A 26,731-nucleotide genomic window follows, 5' to 3' on the forward strand; every position below is an offset into this window, starting at 1 on the left:
TCTGGTGAAAAAAAATAAAATAAATAATAATAATAATAATTTTGAATCCAGGGCTGCGGAATGAAAGAATAATATCATAGAATTCATGATTTTATGTTTTAATGGCACTGGGAACAAATAACGCAGTTTTAATGGTTTCAATGGGGACATTTTTGTCCTGAAGGTCCCGAGTGTAACTGTTGTGTGTACCCAGTGTGTTATAGATGTATTATAGATGTATTATAGATGTATTATAGCAACTGAGGTTGAAATATCAAAATTCCCCCCAAAAATACACCCCTTTGGCCAAATGTTTACTGTTGGCATTAACACATTAACATGAACTAAAATGAAAAATACAAATATGTCCCGAATTTTGCATAAGGAATAAAGTACCATGGTATCACTTTTCTTTTGAACTCTTACACCTTTTTTAAACATATTTCTTTTATTTATTTATTTTAGTGCGCACTTCTCATTTGTACCTCTAGTGTACTCGGCTAATTAATGAGTTTACTGCCCTTCCCGTTCATTAAAAGACACATTAAAGTTTATTTAATATATATTTACACACACATAATTAGGTGAAAAAGTAAAAATGAGATGCATAACTGCAGCTCCGCAGGTGTCAGGTGTGTCTCAAATCTCTTGTTGGAATGTTTTCTCTCTTTCCTGTGTTGTGTGTGTGGTGGGCGATTCCATTCAGTCGGGGGAGTACTCAGACATTTAATCTGAAGTAATCATCAAAATACTTCTATTTTTGTAAAGAAGTATGACAGATATGTTTCTTTAAGTATGTATATCATATTTCCTGTCGGTTGAAGGGTAAAATGTGTATTCTCGTGTGTATTTTGTGTTGTACTTTGGTTCCGCATCCCCCCGCCACTCCGTGTCTGTGTGTCTGTCCGGCTGTTCAGCGGCGGTGGAGATGAAGATGATCTGAACTGCTGCTTCCACTGATCGGCCCGCACGAGGAGTCGCGTCGCTCTCTCTCTGTCTTGTGAGTATACTAAAGTATATCAGAGTATGTTTGTGTTGTATTAATATTACCGCGGGCTGCGGTGCGAGTGTGTTTCCCGCTGTACTCGCGCGAAGCTCGCGGCCGTTAGCAGCTTTTGTTCCCAACACACGCCGAACAAAAAGTCAAACTCAATTCAACACAAACTCACGATACAAATTAAAGAAACTATTAAGCTCAAACTGATTGTAAAAGTTGATGAAGAAACTCTTTAACTAAAACTGTCGAAATAAGTTTCTCTGAGAGACTTTTCAGCCTCGTGTAACGTCATTAAATACTGAAATAAACACCAAACATGAGAGTATTATTGGAAACTTTAGTATTATTTGCGTATTCAGTTTTATTGGAGTACTAGTTTTTTTGTTGTATTCTTGAACGTTGGGACTTACTTATAGGGCTGTGAATTGATTTAATTATTTTATTTTCACTAATTAATCGCACCGTTTCCTGTGAATAATTGCGATTAATCGTGGTACATTAAAACAAACGTTAAAATATAATCATAAATATATTTACTTTATACTATGTCTCAAAGATCTTGCAAGAAATTGGTTATCATTTATCATACTTTGGTATCCGTGGTAACACGTTCAACAAGCCAGATAATAAGATGTGCGGGTTGACGGTCTCAGACTTAGCTTGGATTCGTCCTATGCCACCCGGATTGAGGCGAATCACTACGCCACCACGAGGACTTAAAAGCACATTGGGAATTGTGTATTCCAAATTGTGAGAAAAGGGGGTTAAAAAATATAAAATTGTATATGTTAACATTAAGGTACTATAAACTAACAATGAACAATTGTATTTTTATCAACTAAAATTAATAAAGATGAATAAATGCTGTGTAGTAATATTGTAGTAACAATAATTGTTGTGAGGGAACACAAACACAACTATTGCTAGGGAACACAAAACTATTTTAAGGGAACACAAAACTATTGTAAGGGAACGCAAAACTATTTTAAGGGAACGCAAAACTATTTTAAGGGAACACACAACTATTGTGAGGGAACACACAACTATTGTGAGGGAACACAAACACAAAACTATTGTGAGGGAACACAAAACTATTGTGAGGGAACACAAAACTATTGTGAGGGAACACAAAACTATTGTAAAGGAACACACAACTATTGTGAGGGAACACACAACTATTGTAAAGGAACACACAACTATTGCTAGGGAACACACAACTATTGCTAGGGAACACACAACTATTGCTAGGGAACACACAACTATTGTGAGGGAACACAAAACTATTGTTAGGGAACACAAAACTATTGTAAAGGAACACAAAACTATTGTGAGGGAACACAAAACTATTGTTAGGGAACACAAAACTATTGTAAGGGAACACACAACTATTGTAAAGGAACACACAACTATTGTGAGGGAACACAAAACTATTGTGAGGGAACACAAACACACAACTATTGCGAGGGAACACACAACTATTGTGAGGGAACGCAAAACTATTTTAAGGGAACACAAAACTATTGTGAGGGAACGCAAAACTATTGTGAGGGAACACAAAACTATTGTAAGGGAACGCAAAACTATTGTGAGGGAACACACAACTATTTTAAGGGAACACACAACTATTGTGAGGGAACACACAACTATTGTGAGGGAACACAAAACTATTGTAAGGGAACACACAACTATTGTTAGGGAACACAAAACTATTGTAAGGGAACACACAACTATTGTGAGGGAACACAAAACTATTGTAAGGGAACACACAACTATTGTTAGGGAACACAAAACTATTGTAAGGGAACACACAACTATTGCGAGGGAACACAAAGCTATTGTGAGGGAACGCAAAACTATTTTAAGGGAACACACAACTATTGTGAGGGAACACACAACTATTGTGAGGGAACGCAAAACTATTTTAAGGGAACAAAACTATTGTGAGGGAACGCAAAACTATTTTAAGGGAACACAAAACTATTGTAAGGGAACACACAACTATTGCTAGGGAACACAAAACTATTGTAAGGGAACACAAAACTATTGTGAGGGAACACAAAACTATTGTGAGGGAACACAAAACTATTGTGAGGGAACGCAAAACTATTTTGAGGGAACACAAAACTATTGTTAGGGAACACACAACTATTTTAAGGGAACACACAACTATTGTGAGGGAACACAACTATTGTGAGGGAACGCAAAACTATTTTGAGGGAACACAAAACTATTGTGAGGGAACACAACTATTGTAAGGGAACACACAACTATTGCTAGGGAACACAAAACTATTGTGAGGGAACACACAACTATTGTGAGGGAACACAAAACTATTGTGAGGGAACGCAAAACTATTTTAAGGGAACACAAAACTATTGTGAGGGAACACACAACTATTGTGAGGGAACACAAAACTATTGTGAGGGAACACAAAACTATTTTAAGGGAACACACAACTATTGTGAGGGAACACAAAACTATTTTAAGGGAACACAAAACTATTGTGAGGGAACACAAAACTATTTTAAGGGAACACAAAACTATTGTGAGGGAACACAAAACTATTTTAAGGGAACACACAACTATTTTAAGGGAACACACAACTATTGTGAGGGAACGCAAAACTATTGTGAGGGAACACAAAACTATTGTGAGGGAACACACAACTATTGCTAGGGAACACAAAACTATTGCTAGGGAACACAAAACTATTGTAAGGGAACACAAAACTATTGTGAGGGAACACACAACTATTGTGAGGGAACACACAACTATTGTGAGGGAACACAAAACTATTGTAAGGGAACGCAAAACTATTGTAAGGGAACACACAACTATTGTAAGGGAACACACAACTATTGTAAGGGAACACACAACTATTGTAAGGGAACGCAAAACTATTGTGAGGGAACACAAAACAACTATTGTTAGGGAACACAAAACTGTTGCGAGGGAACACAAAACTATTGTGAGGGAACACAAAACTATTGTGAGGGAACACAAGACTATTGTAAGGGAACACAAAACTGTTGTTAGGGAACACACAACTATTTTAAGGGAACACAAAACTGTTGTTAGGGAACACACAACTATTTTAAGGGAACACAAAACTGTTGTTAGGGAACACAAAACTATTGTAAGGGAACACAAAACTATTGTTAGGGAACACAAAACTATTGTAAGGGAACACAAAACTATTGTTAGGGAACACAAAACTATTGTGAGGGAACACAAAACTATTGTTAGGGAACACAAAACTGTTGTTAGGGAACACAAAACTATTGTAAGGGAACACAAAACTGTTGCTAGGGAACACAAAACTGTTGCTAGGGAACACAAAACTATTGAAAGGGAACACAAAACTATTGTAAGGGAACACAAAACTATTGTGAGGGAACACAAAACTATTGTAAGGGAACACAAAACTATTGTAAAGGAACACAAAACTATTGTAAAGGAACACAAAACTATTGTGAGAGAACGCAAACACACAGCTATTGTGAGGGAACACAAAACTATTGTAAGGGAATACAAAACTAGTGTGAGGGAACACAACTATTGTGAGGGAACACAAAACTATTGTATGGGAAAACACAACTATTGTGAGGGAACACAAAACTATTGCTAGGGAACACAGAACTGTTGCGAGGGAACACAAAACTATTGTGAGGGAAAGCAAACACACAACTATTTTGAGGGAACACAAAACTATTGTGAGGGAACGCAAACACACAACTATTGTGAGGGAACACAAAACTATTGTAAGGGAACACACAACTATTGTGAGGGAACACAAAACTATTGTAATGGAACACAAAACTATTGTTAGGGAACACAAAACTATTGTGAGGGAACACAAAACTATTGTTAGGGAACACAAAACTGTTGCTAGGGAACACAAAACTATTGTTAGGGAACACAAAACTGTTGCTAGGGAACACAACTATTGAAAGGGAACACAAAACTATTGTGAGGGAACACAAAAACACAACTATTGTGAGGGAATGCAAAAACACAACTGTTGTGAGGGAACACAAAACTATTGTTAGGGAACACAAAACTATTGTAAGGGAACACAAAACTGTTGCTAGGGAACACAAAACTATTGAAAGGGAACACAAAACTGTTGTTAGGGAACACAAAACTGTTGTTAGGGAACACAAAACTATTGTAAGGGAACACAAAACTGTTGCTAGGGAACACAAAACTATTGAAAGGGAACACAAAACTATTGTGAGGGAACACAAAACTATTGTAAGGGAACACAAAACTATTGTAAAGGAACACAAAACTATTGTAAAGGAACACAAAACTATTGTGAGAGAACGCAAACACACAACTATTGTGAGGGAACACAAAACTATTGTAAGGGAACACAAAACTAGTGTGAGGGAACACAACTATTGTGAGGGAACACAAAACTATTGTATGGGAAAACACAACTATTGTGAGGGAACACAAAACTATTGCTAGGGAACACAAAACTGTTGCGAGGGAACACAAAACTATTGTATGGGAAAACACAACTATTGTAAGGGAACACAAAACTATTGTGAGGGAACGCAAACACACAACTATTGTGAGGGAACACAAAACTATTGTGAGGGAACGCAAACACACAACTATTGTGAGGGAACACAAAACTATTGTAAGGGAACACACAACTATTGTAAGGGAACACACAACTATTGTGAGGGAACACAAAACTATTGTGAGGGAACACAAAACTATTGTAAGGGAACACACAACTATTGTAAGGGAACACAAAAGTATTGTTAGGGAACACAAAACTATTGTTAGGGAACACAAAACTATTGTGAGGGAACACAAAACTGTTGTTAGGGAACACAAAACTGTTGCTAGGGAACACAAAACTATTGTTAGGGAACACAAAACTGTTGCTAGGGAACACAACTATTGAAAGGGAACACAAAACTATTGTGAGGGAACACAAAAACACAACTATTGTGAGGGAACGCAAAAACACAACTATTGTGAGGGAACACAAAACTATTGTTAGGGAACACAAAACTGTTGCTAGGGAACACAACTATTGAAAGGGAACACAAAACTATTGTGAGGGAACACAAAACTATTGTGAGGGAATGCAAAAACAGAACTATTGTGAGGGAACACAAAACTATTGTTAGGGAACACAAAACTATTGAAAGGGAACACAAAACTATTGTAAGGGAACACAAAACTATTGTGAGGGAACATAAAACTATTTTAAGGGAACACACAACTATTGTTAGGGAACACAAAACTGTTGCGAGGGAACATAAAACTATTGTGAGGGAACACAAAACTATTGTAAGGGAACACAAAACTATTGTAAGGGAACACAAAACTATTGTAAGGGAACACAAAACTATTGTGAGGGAACATAAAACTATTGTGAGGGAACACAAAACTATTGTAAGGGAACACAAAACTATTGTAAGGGAACACAAAACTATTGTGAGGGAACACAAATCTATTGTGAGGGAACACAAAACTATTGTTAGGGAACACAAAACTATTGTAAGGGAACACAAAACTATTGTGAGGGAACACAAAACTATTTTAAGGGAACACAAAACCTGTTGTTAGGGAACACACAACTATTTTAAGGGAACACAAAACTGTTGTTAGGGAACACAAAACTGTTGCTAGGGAACACAAAACTGTTGCTAGGGAATATATCGCTGAGGCTGCTAAATCGGCCGATATTCAGAATTTTTGAATTATCGCATCGACCGATAAATTGTCCCTTTTGGCCGATTTGTTTGTTGAGGATACTGAGAATCGCCTGCTTGCATGTGAATTGACTAAAACATGTTAACTACCAGTCACGGTTCGTTTTGTTGGTATTGTGTCATCTTGTTGCTACAATAATGGACCGGTGTGCAACACCGTCTGATTTAAGTGGTCCGGACATCAGCGGCAGACGCATTTGAGCTCGTGACGTTAAAATGCTCGTCTGTTTCATTCTCTCGCTCCTCAACAGTTCCTTCTAACTTTTAACTGTATTGTCTAATGATAAAAAGACAAATATCAGTAAAACTAAAATCTAAATTAAACAGTAATTCATGAAAATCCAGCGTTTTCTTCCCTTCAATCGCTCATCTAATATCTTCCTCTGAGTGTATTCTATCATCTATCATAAAACATTTTAGGATCGGGATCAAAGTTTCCTCAGATTCACAAATCATGAGTCGGTGGTCACGAACCATGCAGGTGATCCAGGCCGTTTAATCTGTCAGGAGATTGCTGCTCGCCGGATCCACACGAGCACATGAGAGCAACTTCAAAGTAAAAGTGCGTGTGCAATAAGTAAATTACTTATTCACTGTATGTACAACTGGTTTGATTTGGTATTTTTTGAGAAAATGCGATTATTAATGCGCACATGCCATGGATGGTTGCTGGACTACTGTGTGTACTGTTATTTCCTTCTTCCTATTATATGAACAATTTCTTCATGTGCAAGTAAATTACTCAAATTTGACTAAACAGAAATCAGAAGAAACTGCTACCTACCATTTAAAATACAATATCATTTTTTAGTTTTGTGTGAAATTGAGTAAATATAGTGCTAAAAAAGAGTTTATAATTATTTTTTATCAATTTTATGTTTATTTACTTTAATAAATTATGTGATATTTCGGCATTGTATCGGCCTAGCGGCCACCCTGCATCGGCCATTAAAAACCCATATTGGTCCATCACTACTCAAAACTATTGCCAAAGAAAGCAAAACTATTACGAGGAAATAAAAAATTATCCTGAGGGAACGCAAAACGTATCGCAATGGAACTCAAATCTTGTTGCGAGGGAACGCAGAACTTATAGCAAGGGAAGGCAAATCTTATCGCAAGGGAACGCAGAACTTATAGCAAGGGAAGGCAAATCTTATCGCGAGGGAACGCAAATCTTATCGCGAGGGAACGCAAAAGTTATCGCAAGGGAAGGCAAATCTTATCGCGAGGGAACGCAAATCTTATCGCGAGGGAACGCAAAAGTTATTGCGAGGGAACGCAAAAGTTATCGCGAGGGAACGCAAAAGTTATCACGAGGGAACGCAAATCTCATCGCGAGGGAACGCAAATCTTATCGCGAGGGAACGCAAAAGTTATCGCGAGGGAACGCAAAAGTTATTGCGAGGGAACGCAAAAGTTATCGCGAGGGAACGCAAAAGTTATCACGAGGGAACGCAAATCTCATCGCGAGGGAACGCAAATCTTATCGCGAGGAACGCAAAAGTTATCGCGAGGGAACGCAAATCTCATCGCGAGGGAAGGCAAATCTTATCGCGAGGGAACGCAAATCTTATCGCGAGGGAACGCAAAAGTTATCGCGAGGGAACGCAAAAGTTATCGCGAGGGAACGCAAAAGTTATCTCGAGGGAACGCAAAAGTTATCACGAGGGAACGCAAATCTTATCGCGAGGGAACGCAAAAGTTATCGCGAGGGAACGCAAAAGTTATCGCAAGGGAACGCAAAAGTTATCGCGAGGGAACGCAAAAGTTATCACGAGGGAACGCAAATCTCATCGCGAGGGAACGCAAACGTTATCGCGAGGGAACGCAAAACGTATCGCGAGGGAACGCAAATCTCATCGCGAGGGAACGCAAAACGTATCGCGACGGAACGCAAATGTTACATTCCCCAGCCCTACATTCTTTCCTTTAGTGTAGATTTGCTCTATCATGTTGGTTCTGATCAGATCATGCAAATGAGGTTTTGTTGGTTCATATCTGCACAGAGGAAACTCGCATGAAAGATTTGTGTTGATCTGCAATCATCACTTTTACTGCAGTGACAGATATTTTATAGGCTTGTTAAGTTGTCAGTGCGGTCGTAATGATTCCTCTTTAAATGTTGTGGCTGTAAGTCTGGTTTAATGAGCAGAATCAGTTCTTGGGGAAGACCAGGTTGTTGGTGTAAATGTGTGTGCGTGTGTTTCTAACCTCAAGCCGTCATTTTCCGCTGAACTGGCGAGCAGCCCGTTTGCAGAACCTGCAGTGAAAGGTTAGTCTGTTCCAACCAAACCAGCCGGCTGTGGTTTCATTTCTTTCACCCTTTTGAAAAATCTTGATTAGTCGTGTTTACAGAGGTGTGTGTGTGTGTTCTCAGGAACACGGCAACATTTCCCGGGGCAAATTAATGTCCTATTGTGGAGAATTGTTTAGGCTCATGGTGGTGAATAGTTGGGTGTATCTGGGTAATAGAAGAGAACACTGAACATGTTGTGCACAATTAACTGCTTCTCTTTAACCCAAGATGTCAACATGTACAAAACATGATGTTTCAGTCAGTGTTTGAAAAGCCTTCACTTATTACATTTGTGTTTTCACCATCTGTTGTTTTCAGAAGAAGTTGAGTTTGATCCGCTGAAGGGCCTTTGGACTCGTGAACGCTCTCACAACTCTTGTGTGATTGCACATGCAGCGGTTGTGTTCTGTGAACTAGGACACGATACGGATGCCACCGTAAACACGCATGGCGGGGGAAGTTCCCATCATGAATCCCATGGTCAATAAAGATTATATGATTTTTATGAGCATGTTCGTTTTCAGTTATAGATGGTTAGTTCTGTTTTTTTATTCAATGTCGACAGGCCCTGAGAAGGGCATGATTTGCCCGAGCTCGCACGAGCGCACATTTCCTACTGAACTAAAAGGACGATTCTTTTACGTTTCAGCTGTAAAATAAGCCTTTATTTTTAAGTACGATGTAGTCAGTCCACGGGACTTATCAGCACAACTTTTCAAGTCTTCTGAAACTGCGATAGCAGTTTAGCACTCATTGTGAGTGTTGGTGGCATAGTGGGCTAAAGCACATAACTGGTAATCAGAAGGTTGCTGGTTTGATCCCCACAGTCACCACCATTGTGTCCTTGAGTAAGGCACTTAACTCCAGGTTGCTCCGGGGGGATTGTCCCTGTAATAAGTGCTCTGTATAATACATTGGTACTCAGAAGGTTGCTGGTTTGATCCCCACAGTCACCACCATTGTGTCCTTGAGTAAGGCACTTAACTCCAGGTTGCTCCGGGGGGATTGTCCCTGTAATAAGTGCTCTGTATAATACACTGGTACTCAGAAGGTCACTGGTTTCATCCCCACAGTCACCACCATTGTGTCCTTGAGTAAGACACTTAACTCCAGGTTGCTCCGGGGGGATTGTCCCTGTAATAAGTGCACTGTAAGTCACTTTGGATAAAAGCATCTGCCAAATGCAGAAATGTAAATTTAAGTCACGATTCACTGAAAATCTTCCCTTCCACTGTAGCCCTCAAATCTAATTTACGTTCATATATATTCATATATGAAGTGTGTGACGTCAGTGAGCGCAACAGTCAGATGTTCCAGAAGAAAAACAATCCTTTCTATTTTTAGCAATAACTTGTAAACGTTTGAAGATAGACATACCACGAGCTCCGCCGTTATTAAACGTTCGTATATGGTTCGTTTGAAGCCGCCAGACTGCGTCATTTTAGCCGTTTTTACAGAAAAATATGCGTCTATTGGCATTTTTAAAAATAATGTTTAATAGAGGAATTACACCACTCATGATGCAGCAGAGAAAGATCACCAATCGTGGCGAACAAAGTGCACCAAAAGAGCTCTGCAGCGATCGCCCACTTCATGATGAACGTGAATGACGCAATCAAGTCGCTCTCCCTACTCTCTCTACCTACTTATATGAATATTTTTGCTATGAAATTCAACTACATAGTTTCTTACAATTAACAATGTCGTGCTGTGCTGCGTTGTGCGTCTGCGCCGTTGTGTTGTGCGGCATTGTGCTGCGTTGTGCGGTGCTGCGTTGTGCTGTGCTGCATTGTGCTGTGCTGCGCTGCGTTGTGCGATGCTGAGCTGCGTTGTGCGCGTGCGGTGCTGCGTTGTGTTGTGCGGCGCTGTGTTGTGCTGCATTGTGCTGCGCTGTGTTGTGCGGTGCTGCGTTGTGTGTTGTGTGGTGTTGTGCTGCGTCGTGCGGTGTGGCGTTGTGTTGTGCTGCGTTGTGCTGTGCTGCATTGTGCTGCGCTGTGTTGTGCGGTGCTGCGTTGTGTGTTGTGCTGCGTTGTGCTGTGCTGCGTCGTGCGGTGTGGCGTTGTGTTGTGCTGCGTTGTGCTGCGCTGTGTTGTGCGGTGCTGCGTTGTGTGGTGTTGTGCTGTGCTGCGCTGTGTTGTGCGGTGCTGCGTTGTGCTGTGCTGCGTCGTGCTGTGCTGCGTCGTGCGGTGTGGCGTTGTGTTGTGCTGCGTCGTGCGGTGTGGCGTTGTGTTGTGCTGCATTGTGCTGCGCTGTGTTGTGCGGTGCTGCGTTGTGTGTTGTGTGGTGTTGTGCTGTGCTGCGCTGTGTTGTGCGGTGCTGCGTTGTGCTGTGCTGCGTCGTGCTGTGCTGCGTCGTGCTGTGCTGCGTCGTGCGGTGTGGCGTTGTGTTGTGCTGCGTTGTGCTGTGCGGCATTGTGTGAGTGCGGCGTTGTGCAGTGTGGCTTCTTTTGGCATGTTTATAGCATGTTTATAGTTGTCACATGTTTGCGAGCAGTCGCAGGTATGTAGTCGAGTGTTAAGTGGTCAAGCTGATGCGTCTCATGAAAGCGTTTGCACATTCTTCCCCTTCCCTGGTGCCGTGTCCTTTACGCTGCTATTGTGTACGTGATGAACTCGGTTTGGTAGTCCATTGGCACATGAACGCGCTCGAAGGCCTATAAACGCTCCTCTTTGACCTTTATTTTTATGTGTGTTTCACAATCGGAGCCGCCACAGTGTTGGCCGACCTCAGAAACGGCCCGCGGCCGCGCCTCTCGCACTCCTTGAGTTTGGTTTGGCCCGAACCGTGAAGAGAGCTCACATGACGAATTGGTTCAGCGCGAATCCTCACCGTGAGCAACGCCAGGCGAGCGCTAAATGTACAGCTGCGGTTTTGCCCTCTTCTGGAGGGGTTTTCAGTTCATGCTTGTGGTTTTTAGGAGATTTATGTGCAGAATGAGCAGAATTCTGGGAATGTCGGGGGGGGGGTTGTAACGTTAGCATTCAAGGGTGTGTTCACAGCATTCACCGTGACAAAGTACACCCAAAACACCCGTGTCGACCCATTCAGCCCTGGAGGTTCTCCTTCATCTCCCCTTCAATCTTCAGTGTTTTTATAGTGAGAAACGTTCCTGGATCTCTGACTCTTTCCCACATTCAGATCTTTATTTTGTGATTCTCTCAATGGTCTCATCATGTTTTCTGGGCCTTTTTTATCCTGTTTGTCTCTGTGGCTCAATGACTATAATTTGCACGAGGACGACGGTCTTTCACGTGCCAGAAGCTGATGATTTACGAGAGCAGAGGCATGAATTATGCGCCTCAATCACACCGTGTCAGTGAAGAATTCCTCAGTTTGCTGCTCGTGGAACATCACGTGTGCCAGAGTCTTGTGCTTTCATGATATGCTCTTGATCTAATGTTGTCTTCTCAATGCATTCTTTTGGAAAAGGAAGGAAAATGAATATAAACTAGAGCTTCAGTGTGATTATCTAAAAATAATTGCAATATTCCTGGGTCAATGACGTGATGCTAATAGTTTTAGTCCTCATCTAATAGGGGAAGTGACCCAAATCTAAGTTTGACATGTTTTCTGATATAAATGTTAACAGCCTTCCAATAAAGTGAGTATTAAATCAAACATTAATCTCTCATCTAAACACTCACGTTATGTTTTAGGCTAGTCTCTCACACCGCCGTCTCTCTCACCCCCGCTAGTCTCTCACACCGCCGTCTCTCTCACCCCCGCTAGTCTCTCACCTCCGCTGGTCTCTCACCCTCTCTCACACCCGCCGCAGTCTCTCACCCCCGCTCATCTCTCGTTGTGTGGAGCGCCGTTGTGTAGAGCGCCGTTATTCTGCGTTGTGTGGCGCGCCGTTATTCTGCATTGTGTGGAGCGCCGTTATTCTGCGTTGTGTGGATTGCCGTTATTCTGCGTTGTGTGGCGCGCCGTTATTCTGCGTTGTGTGGATTGCCGTTATTCTGCGTTGTGTGGCGCGCCGTTATTCTGCGTTGTGTGGAGCGCCGTTATTCTGCGTTGTGTGGATTGCCGTTATTCTGCGTTGTGTGGCGCGCCGTTATTCTGCGTTGTGTGGATTGCCGTTATTCTGCGTTGTGTGGAGCGCCGTTATTCTGCGTTGTGTGGAGCGCCGTTATTCTGCGTTGTGTGGAGCGCCGTTATTCTGCGTTGTGTGGAGCTCCGTTATTCTGCGTTGTGTGGAGCTCCGTTATTCTGCGTTGTGTGGAGCTCCGTTATTCTGCGTTGTGGATTGCCGTTATTCTGCGTTGTGTGGAGCTCCGTTATTCTGCGTTGTGTGGATTGCCGTTATTCTGCGTTGTGTGGAGCTCCGTTATTCTGCGTTGTGTGGAGCTCCGTTATTCTGCGTTGTGTGGATTGCCGTTATTCTGCGTTGTGTGGAGCTCCGTTATTCTGCGTTGTGTGGATTGCCGTTATTCTGCGTTGTGTGGAGCTCCGTTATTCTGCGTTGTGTGGATTGCCGTTATTCTGGGTTGTGTGGAGCTCCGTTATTCTGCGTTGTGTGGAGCGTCGTTATTCTGCGTTGTGTGGAGCTCCGTTATTCTGCGTTGTGTGGAGCTCCGTTATTCTGCGTTGTGTGGAGCTCCGTTATTCTGCGTTGTGTGGATTGCCGTTATTCTGCGTTGTGTGGATTGCCGTTATTCTGCGTTGTGTGGATTGCCGTTATTCTGCGTTGTGTGGAGCTCCGTTATTCTGCGTTGTGTGGAGCTCCGTTATTCTGCGTTGTGTGGATTGCTGTTATTCTGCGTTGTGTGGATTGCTGTTATTCTGCGTTGTGGATTGCCGTTATTCTGCGTTGTGTGGAGCGCCGTTATTCTGCGTTGTGTGGATTGCCGTTATTCTGCGTTGTGTGGATTGCCGTTATTCTGCGTTGTGGATTGCCGTTATTCTGCGTTGTGTGGAGCGCCGTTATTCTGCGTTGTGTGGATTGCCGTTATTCTGCGTTGTGTGGATTGCCGTTATTCTGCGTTGTGTGGATTGCCGTTATTCTGCGTTGTGTGGAGCGCCGTTATTCTGCGTTGTGTGGATTGCCGTTATTCTGCGTTGTGTGGAGCTCCGTTATTCTGTGTTGTGTGGATTGCCGTTATTCTGTGTTGTGTGGAGCGCCGTTATTCTGCGTTGTGTGGAGCGCCGTTATTCTGCGTTGTGTGGATTGCCGTTATTCTGTGTTGTGTGGAGCGCCGTTATTCTGCGTTGTGTGGAGCGCCGTTATTCTGTGTTGTGTGGATTGCCGTTATTCTGTGTTGTGTGGAGCGCCGTTATTCTGCGTTGTGTGGAGCTCCGTTATTCTGCGTTGTGTGGAGCTCCGTTATTCTGCGTTGTGTGGAGCTCCGTTATTCTGCGTTGTGTGGAGCTCCGTTATTCTGCGTTGTGTGGAGCGCCGTTATTCTGCGTTGTGTGGAGCGCCGTTATTCTGCGTTGTGTGGAGCTCCGTTATTCTGCGTTGTGTGGATTGCCGTTATTCTGCGTTGTGTGGAGCGCCGTTATTCTGCGTTGTGTGGAGCTCCGTTATTCTGCGTTGTGTGGAGCTCCGTTATTCTGCGTTGTGTGGATTGCCGTTATTCTGCGTTGTGTGGATTGCCGTTATTCTGCGTTGTGTGGAGCGTCGTTATTCTGCGTTGTGTGGAGCTCCGTTATTCTGCGTTGTGTGGATTGCCGTTATTCTGCGTTGTGTGGAGCTCCGTTATTCTGCGTTGTGTGGATTGCCATTATTCTGCGTTGTGTGGAGCTCCGTTATTCTGCGTTGTGTGGATTGCCGTTATTCTGCGTTGTGTGGAGCTCCGTTATTCTGCGTTGTGTGGATTGCCGTTATTCTGCGTTGTGTGGAGCTCCGTTATTCTGCGTTGTGTGGAGCGTCGTTATTCTGCGTTGTGTGGAGCTCCGTTATTCTGCGTTGTGTGGAGCTCCGTTATTCTGCGTTGTGTGGATTGCCGTTATTCTGCGTTGTGTGGATTGCCGTTATTCTGCGTTGTGTGGAGCTCCGTTATTCTGCGTTGTGTGGAGCTCCGTTATTCTGCGTTGTGTGGATTGCTGTTATTCTGCGTTGTGGATTGCCGTTATTCTGCGTTGTGTGGAGCGCCGTTATTCTGCGTTGTGTGGATTGCCGTTATTCTGTGTTGTGTGGATTGCTGTTATTCTGCGTTGTGGATTGCCGTTATTCTGCGTTGTGTGGAGCGCCGTTATTCTGCGTTGTGTGGATTGCCGTTATTCTGCGTTGTGTGGATTGCCGTTATTCTGCGTTGTGTGGATTGCTGTTATTCTGTGTTGTGTGGAGCGCCGTTATTCTGCGTTGTGTGGATTGCCGTTATTCTGCGTTGTGTGGATTGCTGTTATTCTGTGTTGTGTGGAGCGCCGTTATTCCGCGTTGTGTGGATTGCCGTTATTCTGCGTTGTGTGGAGCGCCGTTATTCTGCGTTGTGTGGATTGCCGTTATTCTGCGTTGTGTGGCGCTCCGTTATTCTGTGTTGTGTGGATTGCCGTTATTCTGTGTTGTGTGGAGTTCCGTTATTCTGCGTTGTGTGGAGCTCCGTTATTCTGCGTTGTGTGGAGCGCCGTTATTCTGCGTTGTGTGGAGCTCCGTTATTCTGCGTTGTGTGGAGCGCCGTTATTCTGCGTTGTGTGGAGCTCCGTTATTCTGCGTTGTGTGGATTGCCGTTATTCTGCGTTGTGTGGATTGCCGTTATTCTGCGTTGTGTGGATTGCCGTTATTCTGCGTTGTGTGGAGCTCCGTTATTCTGCGTTGTGTGGAGCGCCGTTATTCTGCGTTGTGTGGATTGCCGTTATTCTGCGTTGTGTGGAGCTCCGTTATTCTGCGTTGTGTGGATTGCCGTTATTCTGCGTTGTGTGGAGCTCCGTTATTCTGCGTTGTGTGGAGCTCCGTTATTCTGTGTTGTGTGGATTGCCGTTATTCTGCGTTGTGTGGATTGCTGTTATTCTGCGTTGTGTGGAGCTCCGTTATTCTGCGTTGTGTGGAGCTCCGTTATTCTGGGTTGTGTGGAGCTCCGTTATTCTGCGTTGTGTGGATTGCCGTTATTCTGCGTTGTGTGGAGCTCCGTTATTCTGGGTTGTGTGGAGCTCCGTTATTCTGCGTTGTGTGGATTGCCGTTATTCTGCGTTGTGTGGAGCTCCGTTATTCTGCGTTGTGTGGATTGCCGTTATTCTGCGTTGTGTGGAGCTCCGTTATTCTGCGTTGTGTGGATTGCCGTTATTCTGCGTTGTGTGGAGCGCCATTGTGTGGATTTAAGCGGTGCAGAGTTAAATGTATGAAAATGGCAGTGTGGATGGATGATTGTTGGTGTCAGACAGGCTGGTTTGAGTATTTCTGGGATTTTCACACACAACAGTCTCTAGAATTTACTCTGAATGAAACACATCGAGTGATGGTCAGTTCTGTGTATGAAACACCTGTTCATGATGAGAGATCAACAGGGAATGGTCAGACTGGTTTAACTGGTAAAGTCTACAGTAGGGATGGGCGATATGGCCTAAAAAATTTATCACGATAATTTCAGGGATTTATTGCGATAACGATACAAATGACGATAAATTATTTTCTTCTGTAAAATATCAGATTATGTTATGTTTAAGTTGTGTTTCAGTGACTGTGCTGAAAAACATCACACAACAACAATTACACAATAATAATAATTCAAATCAATTACAAGTTTAAAATGTAAACACAGATTCTTTATTTATTTATACTCTCATGGTGGAAAAATAGTGCAAAGCAAACAGCAAAAGTAACAATCACCAACCATGTCTTCAGTTGTGTTTCAAAATTACAACTGCAAATAAATCCTGATAAAGTAAAGAAGTTCAGAGTGAAACACACTCTTAGAATGTAAAATATAATTTCTATAATTTCTTAACCCTAGGTCCACTTGTAGTTTTCGCCTCCGTTGCCTCGCGTATCTTCAGACATTCGTCATACTCTGGTTTGTGTTTCAGATGGTGGAACAAATTGGACGTGTTTCCACTCTTTGTAACCACCGTTTTACTACAAACTTTGCATATTACGGTAGTTTGCTCCTCATCTGATTTTCTGTAACCAAACCAGTTCCAAATTGTGGAGGTAGCTCCTCTCTTAACAACAAGCTCCTCCTCAGCCTCACGTCCGCCTTCCGCCATGCTTGTTTTCACTCCGCACGTGAACAGTGAATCGCGCGCGCGCACAAAACTACGTCATCAACTAGACTTATCGTTATTATCGTGAGGAGAATTTTCAACGATATATCGCAAACGATAAGATATCGCCCATCCCTAGTCTACAGTAACTCAGATAACCCCTCTGTACAATCGTGCTGAATAAGATCATCTCTGAATGCGGTTCTGATGTGGGTTGGTGCTGGTTTGGCATCACGAGGGGACCTACACAATATTAGACAGATGATTTTAATGTGGCTGATCGGTGTATAATTACTTCCTGTGTGTTCTACATTAGGGGATTTCAAACTTTTTTTGTGCCAAGGACCCCCAAATGTGATGATCCCCTTGTGAGGGACCCCTGTGTGATAAAACCAGTAAATATGATATTATGTAGATTTTTTTGTTTGCAAAATGAAATAATTGGCTTTTATATTGTACTGAAGCCAAAATAATTTGTTAAATTAACTGGAAGTTGTAATTATAGACGTATATAACATTTTAAATTCAATATTTAAACATTATTAAATTCAGTATTAAAAACAAAACAAACAAATTTCAAAGCAGTTTAACAGAGAATAGTGCAATAATTACAACCCCCATTTCTGACAAATAAGATTTATTATTATAATATACGTAATTACAGTATTCCAGTTTATAGGAGCATTTCATATTGCTATGACTGTCAATATAAAAGAAAGAAATTGTGATTAATTTGGCGCTTTCAGAATGAAACTTGAATAATTTCAACATTTAAGACTTTTTTTTTCCCCTGTGAAATGTTTTGTGGACCCCGTGCGGCCCCCCGGGGGGTCCCCGGACCACAGTTTGATAAACCCTCTTCTAAATGACAGAAGGGTGAGGAAATGTTCATATTTGTCTGTTCTCTTTAACTCATATCACAGAGGAAATGTGCTGAAGTGTGGAGTCAGATAGAGCTCTATCTCTGCCCCACAATCCCCATGAGTCTGCACATGTGTGCACACACGCCTCCATTAAACGTCACGCATGTGTGTGAGTGCATGTGTGTGTGTGTGTCACAAATGTATTGGCTTTTTTATGGGCACTGTAACACATTATACCCCTCACAGATGTGAACTGTTGGGGGCGCTCTAACACATTATACCCCTCACAGATGTGAACTGTAGGAGGCGCTCTAACACATTATACCCCTCACAGATGTGAACTGTAGGGGGCGCTCTAACACATTATACCCCTCACAGATGTGAACTGTAGGGGGCGCTCTAACACATTATACCCCTCACAGATGTGAACTGTAGGGGGCGCTCTAACACATTATACCCCTCACAGATGTGAACTGTTGGGGGCGCTCTAACACATTATACCCCTCACAGATGTGAACTGTAGGGGGCGCTCTAACACATTATACCCCTCACAGATGTGAACTGTAGGGGGCGCTCTAACACATTATACCCCTCACAGATGTGAACTGTAGGAGGCGCTCTAACACATTGAAGCCCCTCCCCCTGTCCTTTTCCGGAAGAGATGGGGGAATACTCGCGGGTTTGCATTACTCGAAGGAACGCCAGTTTAAACACACGTTTATACTCCAGCGGTCAAACTCGCGCGTTGTATGTGAACGCACCATAATTCTCATTTCATGCAACACCCTCATTATTTCATTGAATCTCTCGGCCTCTGAGTGGACTACAAGCTCAATCTAGGTGTCATTAGAAAGCTGAGATCCTCCCCTTTGTGATAATATATAACATTTAATCATCAATTGTCAATAAAATCTTTCTGATGATTTATTTTGCATGCTTTTCCTGCTGGGTGGCATATTTTGTTCTGGATATCTAAGGTATAATATTGGGTTATTCACACAAGCGAGCTCACAGACATGTAAACAATGCCTAATTCTTAAAAGACACATGGTAGCAGATATAAGGTTATTAGCTATTTGGGGCTTACAGCAGCCGTGATCAATGGATGAATAAGACGTTGTATTTGATGCATTTGACAGAAATCATATTTCTCTTGGTGATTCTTTTGAAAATCTTTTAAACTGTATTAATAATGCAACAAAATAACTATCACAGTCACATTCCTGAGAATGAGAGCTTTCATTTGATATATGACTTGCCCATTTATGTACTAATGTGAAGGACTTTTATTTTGATAGCAGTATTTCTACCCATGACCTCTAGGGGGCGCTCATTATCAGCGCGAATGTTTTAAAGCCTTATTTAGTTATTTTAAGTAACATAAATGCAGAAGTGATGATTATCTCAGCCTAAGCATTCACATGAAACCTCATATGTCTGACTTCCCTATACGGAGACTTTAAGCAGGGTCATGTGACCCGTGTGAAACATTTCACTCCGCTTGTGTGGTTTATATGAGCTGAAGTACGGGAATAAAAACCCCAAACCCTGTTCATCAAGGTGCCTCTCTTCTGTTGTTGTGTCCAGACGTCGTGGTGTGGGTCGGGTCAGGACTACACCTGAACATGAGCTTCACCAGAACTCTCCTGCACTGGAATGGACTGTGGCACACACGTGTGTTGCCATGGTGATTATTCACACTAAAACACTGGACAAGAAGCCCGTCGATGATGTAACGTCCCAAGAGTCCCCGCAGCTGGTGAGTGAACGTGACATATTGATTCTTTGCATTCTCAGCACACGTTCCTGGTCTAATTTGGACTTTTTCACGTTGACTTGAAGGTGCAGGTATATATTGAGCTAAATGGATATTTGTTCTACTCGCTAATTGTGAATTAATGCTAATTATGAAACTCCTCACAAGACTGATCGAATCTGTTAATCCACATGCTCATTCTGGAGCAGCGTGCACACATGCACTGCAGCTAGCGTGTGTTTGTGGTTTGCATGATGTGCAAACGGAGAGGCGGGCGGGTGTTTGGGTTTCCTGTCATGGGTTTCTGTTGTTCAGGGGGTCTTGGTTCTGGATGCTCCTCTGATCTGTCTGTTTTGCAGCACGAGCCGCCAAACATGAGCCAAGGAACGGCCCTCCTCTCCTGTGGAATCATGGGTAAGTGTCTTTTATTTATTAAAATGTCAAATTTATTAAAAAATAAAAAATGAAATAAATCACATGTTCGTAAGTATTCACACCCTTTGCCATGACACTGAAAATTGAGCTCAGGTGTTCCTGTTTCCACTAATCATCCTTGAGATGTTTCTAAACTTGATTGGAGTCCACCAAGTGTGCCGCACAAGCCCTCAAAAGTGAAGCCAAATCGTCTCGATCGCCCCCCGGTGGCTGGTCCTAGTATAGGTCATAAACCCCGCCTCCCCATGTTATTCAACAGGACGTGAGACCAACTAAACAATTAAATTACACTTCACATATCTTTTTTCCAAAGATAGTTTCTGTCATTTACTGTCGTTTCTATCACGTTGATGTCATTTCAAGTGTTTGTTTTCAAAATAAGTTTGTTTTTAGTTATTTGATGCTATAAAAACGCTGCTGTGACATCATGATTGACAGCTGTGATTGACAGGTTCTCACTGAAGTAGTCACTGAAGCACCAACGGACTTTTTTTCGGGCTCTTCGGAGGACTGAGGAGATTGGAGCTTTAAATTTAATATCTACATTTCTATAATTAATTATTTCACACCGTCATAAGTCAAAAGGGGCGTGTGCTTGCGATTGATTCAGCGAGAGTGAGGGCGGGTCCTTGATTTCGCGGCTTTACTTCCTGCTCACTACTGCGCAGGTCTGGTCCCGAAATCGCAACTGCGCAGACTCAAGTCCCAAGATGTCAGCGCCATATCGGGACATTGGCGGCTTCAGTTCTCACCAATGGAAAAGAGCGAAGGGGCGTCGGCCATCTTTTTTTACAGTCTATGGTGTGTGCGCGCATGCGTGTGTGCGTGCGTGCGTGTGTGTTCACGTGCGTGTATGTTTGTATAAAACATGTCTTGAGTATATTAAACTTGCATATTTCCTGTTTTACTCATAATCAATGTTAAGGTCACGTTGATTGTGTCCTGCCTGTTTAATTAGTGCCTCTTACAGACTACACGACTTTCAAAGACGTTGCGATCGCCGCTCACGGGTGCAAGCTCCTATTTGCCAATGATTTCATGCTTTTGTTGGCGATCTCCACAAAACTGTCGGCGAATAGAAATCGTGCCTAAAATCACGTAGTGTACACTCCGCATAAGAGTCTGCGATACATGATTGGTTTTGGGATTGTTTGGGTTTGTTTTGGTATGGGAATACAGTATTCATTTTATTTGTTCAGGTCTTGAAAAGGGTTCAATTTTATTTTAAAAACTCTGCAGCAACCCTGAAATAATCATGTCCCCGGACCGCAATAAGGAAGATTCCAGAGTAGTTCAAACTTGTAGTACCAGCTGTTTCCTCCAGGGGGCAGTAAGTGAAACTCCAGCTGTATAGACAGCGAGCAGCTCATACAGAGAACAAACACACGTACTGACAGCAGACGGCACAAGATGAGAAGCACATTCAAGCACAGCTCGATGGAGCACAAATCTGAACGCAGGGATCTCAAGACGTACTTTTCTAACTTTCAAACTTCGTTTATCTTCACACAGCGACCTAAAAACGGTATGTTTATGGCGTCTGATGCAGGTGTACATTGACACGTCCTTAAACAACCTTTATAATAAATCTCTGATTGACACATTCAATCCCAATGATTCAGAGTTAATAAACACCCGCGATCGCATTTCTGTACTAACTGTGAACAACTAAACTACTGGGTTCTTCCTTGTGTTGACTTGTGTACATGTCTCATGCTCCAGGTTGAGTAAATAATGTAAAGCAGTTCCACACAGTATAAACACCATCACAGAAAGTCCTGCTTTGGCTGTGTGTTATCATCGCTCCAGTGTTTGTCTCAAGAGCTATTGTTCTCTAAAATAACTCCTGACAGAACACTGAGGTAGTGAAATAATGGTGCTAGTCTTTCAGAGTCCACAGACCAAAAACGAATCAATAGTGTTTTGTGCTGCCGTTTGCCTGGCACCAGAGCGCCTGCGATGGCACATAACCTCTTGCCCACAACGGTGTGTGCAGAGTAGGTTGCCTTTTGTGTTGTTGGATGCCCACACCGAAAGTGTTTTTCGCTTTTGACTTCAGAAAAATGTCCGTCCACACACAGGTGGGCTGCTGCTGCTTTAACCCGGTAAACCTGAAAGTAATGGCCGACAGACCGGCGTAGAGCATCATACTGAAGTCTGTAGTGATTTGTGTTCGAAGTAACCATTACATACTCTCAGAACACATGTTCAGCATCCTGGCAGCCGGCCACCAATCAGACGGCTCTATTTTTGGTCTCTTTTGTTTTGAGCTGCTGTTGTTTGTGAATGTCCACAGACCCTTCCTGTAAAATTGGCTCCTTGTTCTGTGTTTCCTCTGTAATGTTTCTTCAAGAATCAAGTGAAATGCATGAAGAGATGAAGCTCCATCATAGAGGAAAGATTCTGTTCTGTTGGAAGTGTTCTGTCTGATGGATGTTCACACATGTGCTGTGATTTACTGGAATCAGACCGGATTATATAAGAATGTTCTGCTGTTTTTGACAAACTATGGAGCCCTTTAGTGGACAGGGCAGGATTTATTTTCCTGAAAGAGTTTTGTCTCGCAATAAGTTTTGCATTCCCTCGCAATAAGTTTTGCCTTCCCTCGCAATAAGTTTTGCCTTCCGTCGCAATAAGTTTTGCATTCCCTCGCAATAAGTTTTGCCTTCCGTCGCAATAAGTTTTGCCTTCCCTCGCAATAAGTTTTGCCTTCCGTCGCAATAAGTTTTGCATTCCCTCGCAATAAGTTTTGCCTTCCGTCGCAATAAGTTTTGCCTTCCGTCGCAATATGTTTTGCCTTCCCTCGCAATAAGTTTTGCATTCCGTCGCAATACGTTTTGCCTTCCGTCGCAATAAGTTTTGCCTTCCCTCGCAATATGTTTTGCCTTCCCTCGCAATATGTTTTGCCTTCCGTCGCAATAAGTTTTGCCTTCCCTCGCAATAAGTTTTGCCTTCAGTCGCAATATGTTTTGCCTTCCCTCGCAATATGTTTTGCCTTCTGTCGCAATAAGTTTTGCCTTCAGTCGCAATAAGTTTTGCCTTCAGTCGCAATAAGTTTTGCCTTCAGTCGCAATAAGTTTTGCCTTCCCTCGCAATATGTTTTGCCTTCCGTCGCAATAAGTTTTGCCTTCCCTCGCAATATGTTTTGCCTTCCCTCGCAATAAGTTTTGCCTTCCCTCGCAATAAGTTTTGCATTCCCTCGCAATAAGTTTTGCCTTCAGTCGCAATATGTTTTGCATTCCGTCGCAATAAGTTTTGCCTTCCGTCGCAATAAGTTTTGCCTTCAGTCGCAATAAGTTTTGCCTTCCGTCGCAATAAGTTTTGCCTTCAGTCGCAATAAGTTTTGCCTTCAGTCGCAATAAGTTTTGCCTTCCGTCGCAATAAGTTTTGCCTTCCGTCGCAATAACTTTTGCCTTCCGTCGCAATAACTTTTGCCTTCCCTCGCAATAAGTTTTGCCTTTCGTCGCAATAAGTTTTTCCTTCCCTCGCAATAAGTTTTGCCTTCAGTCGCAATATGTTTTGCCTTCCCTCGCAATGTTTTGCCTTCTGTCGCAATAAGTTTTGCCTTCAGTCGCAATAAGTTTTGCCTTCCCTCGCAATATGTTTTGCCTTCTGTCGCAATAAGTTTTGCCTTCAGTCGCAATATGTTTTGCCTTCCCTCGCAATAAGTTTTGCCTTCAGTCGCAATAAGATTTGCCTTCCGTCACAATAAGTTTTGCCTTCAGTCGCAATAAGATTTGCATTCCGTCACAATAAGTTTTGCCTTAATTCGCAATATGTTTTGCATTCGGTCATAATAAGTTTTGCCTTCAGTCGCAATATGTTTTGCCTTCCCTCGCAATAAGTTTTGCCTTCAGTCGCAATATGTTTTGCATTCCGTCACAATAAGTTTTGCCTTAAGTCGCAATATGTTTTGCATTCCGTCATAATAAGTTTTGCCTTAAGTCGCAATATGTTTTGCATTCCGTCATAATAAGTTTTGCCTTAAGTCGCAATATGTTTTGCATTCCGTCATAAGTTTTGCCTTAAGTCGCAATATGTTTTGCATTCCGTCATAATAAGTTTTGCCTTAAGTCGCAATATGTTTTGCATTCCGTCATAATAAGTTTTGCCTTAAGTCGCAATATGTTTTGCATTCCGTCATAATAAGTTTTGCCTTAAGTCGCAATATGTTTTGCATTCCGTCATAAGTTTTGCCTTAAGTCGCAATATGTTTTGCATTCCGTCATAATAAGTTTTGCCTTAAGTCGCAATATGTTTTGCCTTCCGTCATAGTAAGTTTTGCCTTCAGTCGCAATATGTTTTGCATTCCCTCGCAATAAGTTTTGCCTTCCGTCACAATAAGTTTTGCCTTCAGTCGCAGTATGTTTTGCCTTCCCTCGCAATAAGTTTTGCCTTCAGTCGCAGTAAGATTTGCCTTCCGTCACAATAAGTTTTGCCTTAAGTCGCAATATGTTTTGCATTCCGTCATAATAAGTTTTGCCTTGAGTCGCAATAAGATTTGCCTTCCCTCGCAATAAGTTTTGCCTTCCGTCACAATAAGTTTTGCCTTCCGTCACAATAAGTTTTGCCTTAAGTCGCAATATGTTTTGCATTCCGTCATAATAAGTTTTGCCTTAAGTCGCAATATGTTTTGCATTCCGTCATAAGTTTTGCCTTAAGTCGCAATATGTTTTGCATTCCGTCATAATAAGTTTTGCCTTAAGTCGCAATATGTTTTGCCTTCCGTCATAATAAGTTTTGCCTTCAGTCGCAATAAGTTTTGCCTTCTGTCACAATAAGTTTTGCCTTCAGTCGCAGTATGTTTTGCCTTCCCTCGCAATAAGTTTTGCCTTCAGTCGCAGTAAGATTTGCTTTCCGTCACAATAAGTTTTGCCTTAAGTCGCAATATGTTTTGCATTCCGTCATAATAAGGTTTGCCTTCAGTCGCAATAAGATTTGCATTCCATTGCAATCAGTTTACCATTGTTACAATATTACTATTGTACATCCATGGTTTCCAACCAAATTAGCAATAGTCATGGTTACTACAATATTACTATAGAAAAAAAAGTAGTAAAACCATAATAACTATAAAATTAAGATTTTTATTACCCTTAGTTTTCGTTTAATTGTATTATCACTATGATTTCACTGTTAATATGGTTAAAATATGGTTACTGTGGTAAATTTCTTGCGAGGGAATGCAAAACTATTTCAGGAAAAACATCACCCTGTCCTCTAAGGAGCTCCGTAACTAACAATTTAAGATTATAGCAAGTAGGAAATAATTTTCTTATTATTCTTTAAGCATGAAAAAGTGTCATTGATTTGTGAGGATGTACAGAAGACTGAATCCTAGGAGTCTAACAGCACACGTAACTGTACTAACCAAAGAGAAACACATATAATAGTAGAACTGACCTCAAATTTCACTGGTTTATTTCCATCGTTAAATGGGGTGTGTTTGGTGTGTTGTAGATTCTGGCCGGTGGTCTGGGATCCAGCAGCGACCTGTGGGCTCCAGTCTGGAGAGCCTGTGGGACAGCATGCGTGAGACGTGTTCCACTCGTGAGGCGGGCAGCACTGGCGCAATCAGCAGTTTACTGCGAGATCTCAGCCTGAGCGAAACACCCTCTCTTTGTAGCACGGCCCCACCCAGCAAACGCCAGTGCCGCTCGAGGTCCTGCTCCGAGGAGCTCAGCGGCTGCCGGTCGTCATGGCGACCGCAGGGCTCCCGCACGTGGATGAGCGCGGAGAAGCGCCGGTGTCACAGCGGGGGCAGCGTTCAGCGTGGAGCGCCGTCCGCCTTCAGCCCATCTGGTTTTCCCATGATACAGCGCAGCTCCAGCTTTAGTCTGCCCACACACGCCAACATACTGGAGCCGTTCGGCCACGCCTTCTCTTTCCCCACTTCCTCCGAACCACCGCGGACGCCGTACTGCTCGCATGAACGGATCTGCCCACAGGAGCCCAGCGTGCTGTCAGAGGCCAGCTCGCCCGACTCCACCCCAGAGCTGGTGCGCCGCGTGACCGGACTCCCCCGCAGCCGATCGCAGCCCTGCGTTCACAATGACAAGAAGATCGGCGTGAAGCGCCGGAGACCAGCAGAAAGTCACAAACAGAGGCCTTCACTCGACCTGCTCAAGATGACACAGGTGACATTCTCACTTTCCTTATCTTATATATTCATTTGTTTGCATTTTATCATCATAAGTGATGAAAAAGACAAGCATCATATATTCAGCTTCTCCTGGACACGCATGTGCTGAATTATGGCACGCGAAGTGTCGTTCACTCAAACCACACAAATATGGCGACCTGAGTTGTGTTCTCTATCATGCAAAAGCACAGAGGTTATATTACTAAATTATGCTCAGGAGAAATTCTACATGAACATACGTGTTGTATTGTGTTGCCATAGTTACTACCATGTGTAAAGGGCGTTGCCATAGTTACTATCATGTGATCACATCAGTCCAGATTTGATATAAGCTGTAAACAGGGCCTTATATCATTTGGTTTTAGAACAGTTATTTTGTGTGA

At 42.7% G+C, this 26,731-nt stretch overlaps 1 protein-coding gene across 1 annotated transcript in view; it reads left to right on the forward strand.

Moving 5' to 3' along the window:
• The first annotated feature begins 818 nt into the window (after positions 1–818).
• The window catches only part of LOC127626731 (protein FAM53B-like), a 30,903-nt gene continuing 4,990 nt past the window's right edge, over positions 819–26,731 (forward strand). The window contains exons 1-4 of the mRNA XM_052102712.1: positions 819–979; positions 19,603–19,774; positions 20,131–20,185; positions 25,667–26,343. Coding sequence (XP_051958672.1) covers positions 19,700–19,774; positions 20,131–20,185; positions 25,667–26,343 — 807 coding nt within the window. The 5' untranslated portion in view covers positions 819–979; positions 19,603–19,699. The remainder of the gene's footprint in view (positions 980–19,602; positions 19,775–20,130; positions 20,186–25,666; positions 26,344–26,731) is intronic.

The sequence above is a fragment of the Xyrauchen texanus genome, chromosome 33, assembly GCF_025860055.1.
Source record: "Xyrauchen texanus isolate HMW12.3.18 chromosome 33, RBS_HiC_50CHRs, whole genome shotgun sequence".
Lineage (NCBI taxonomy): Eukaryota > Metazoa > Chordata > Actinopteri > Cypriniformes > Catostomidae > Xyrauchen > Xyrauchen texanus.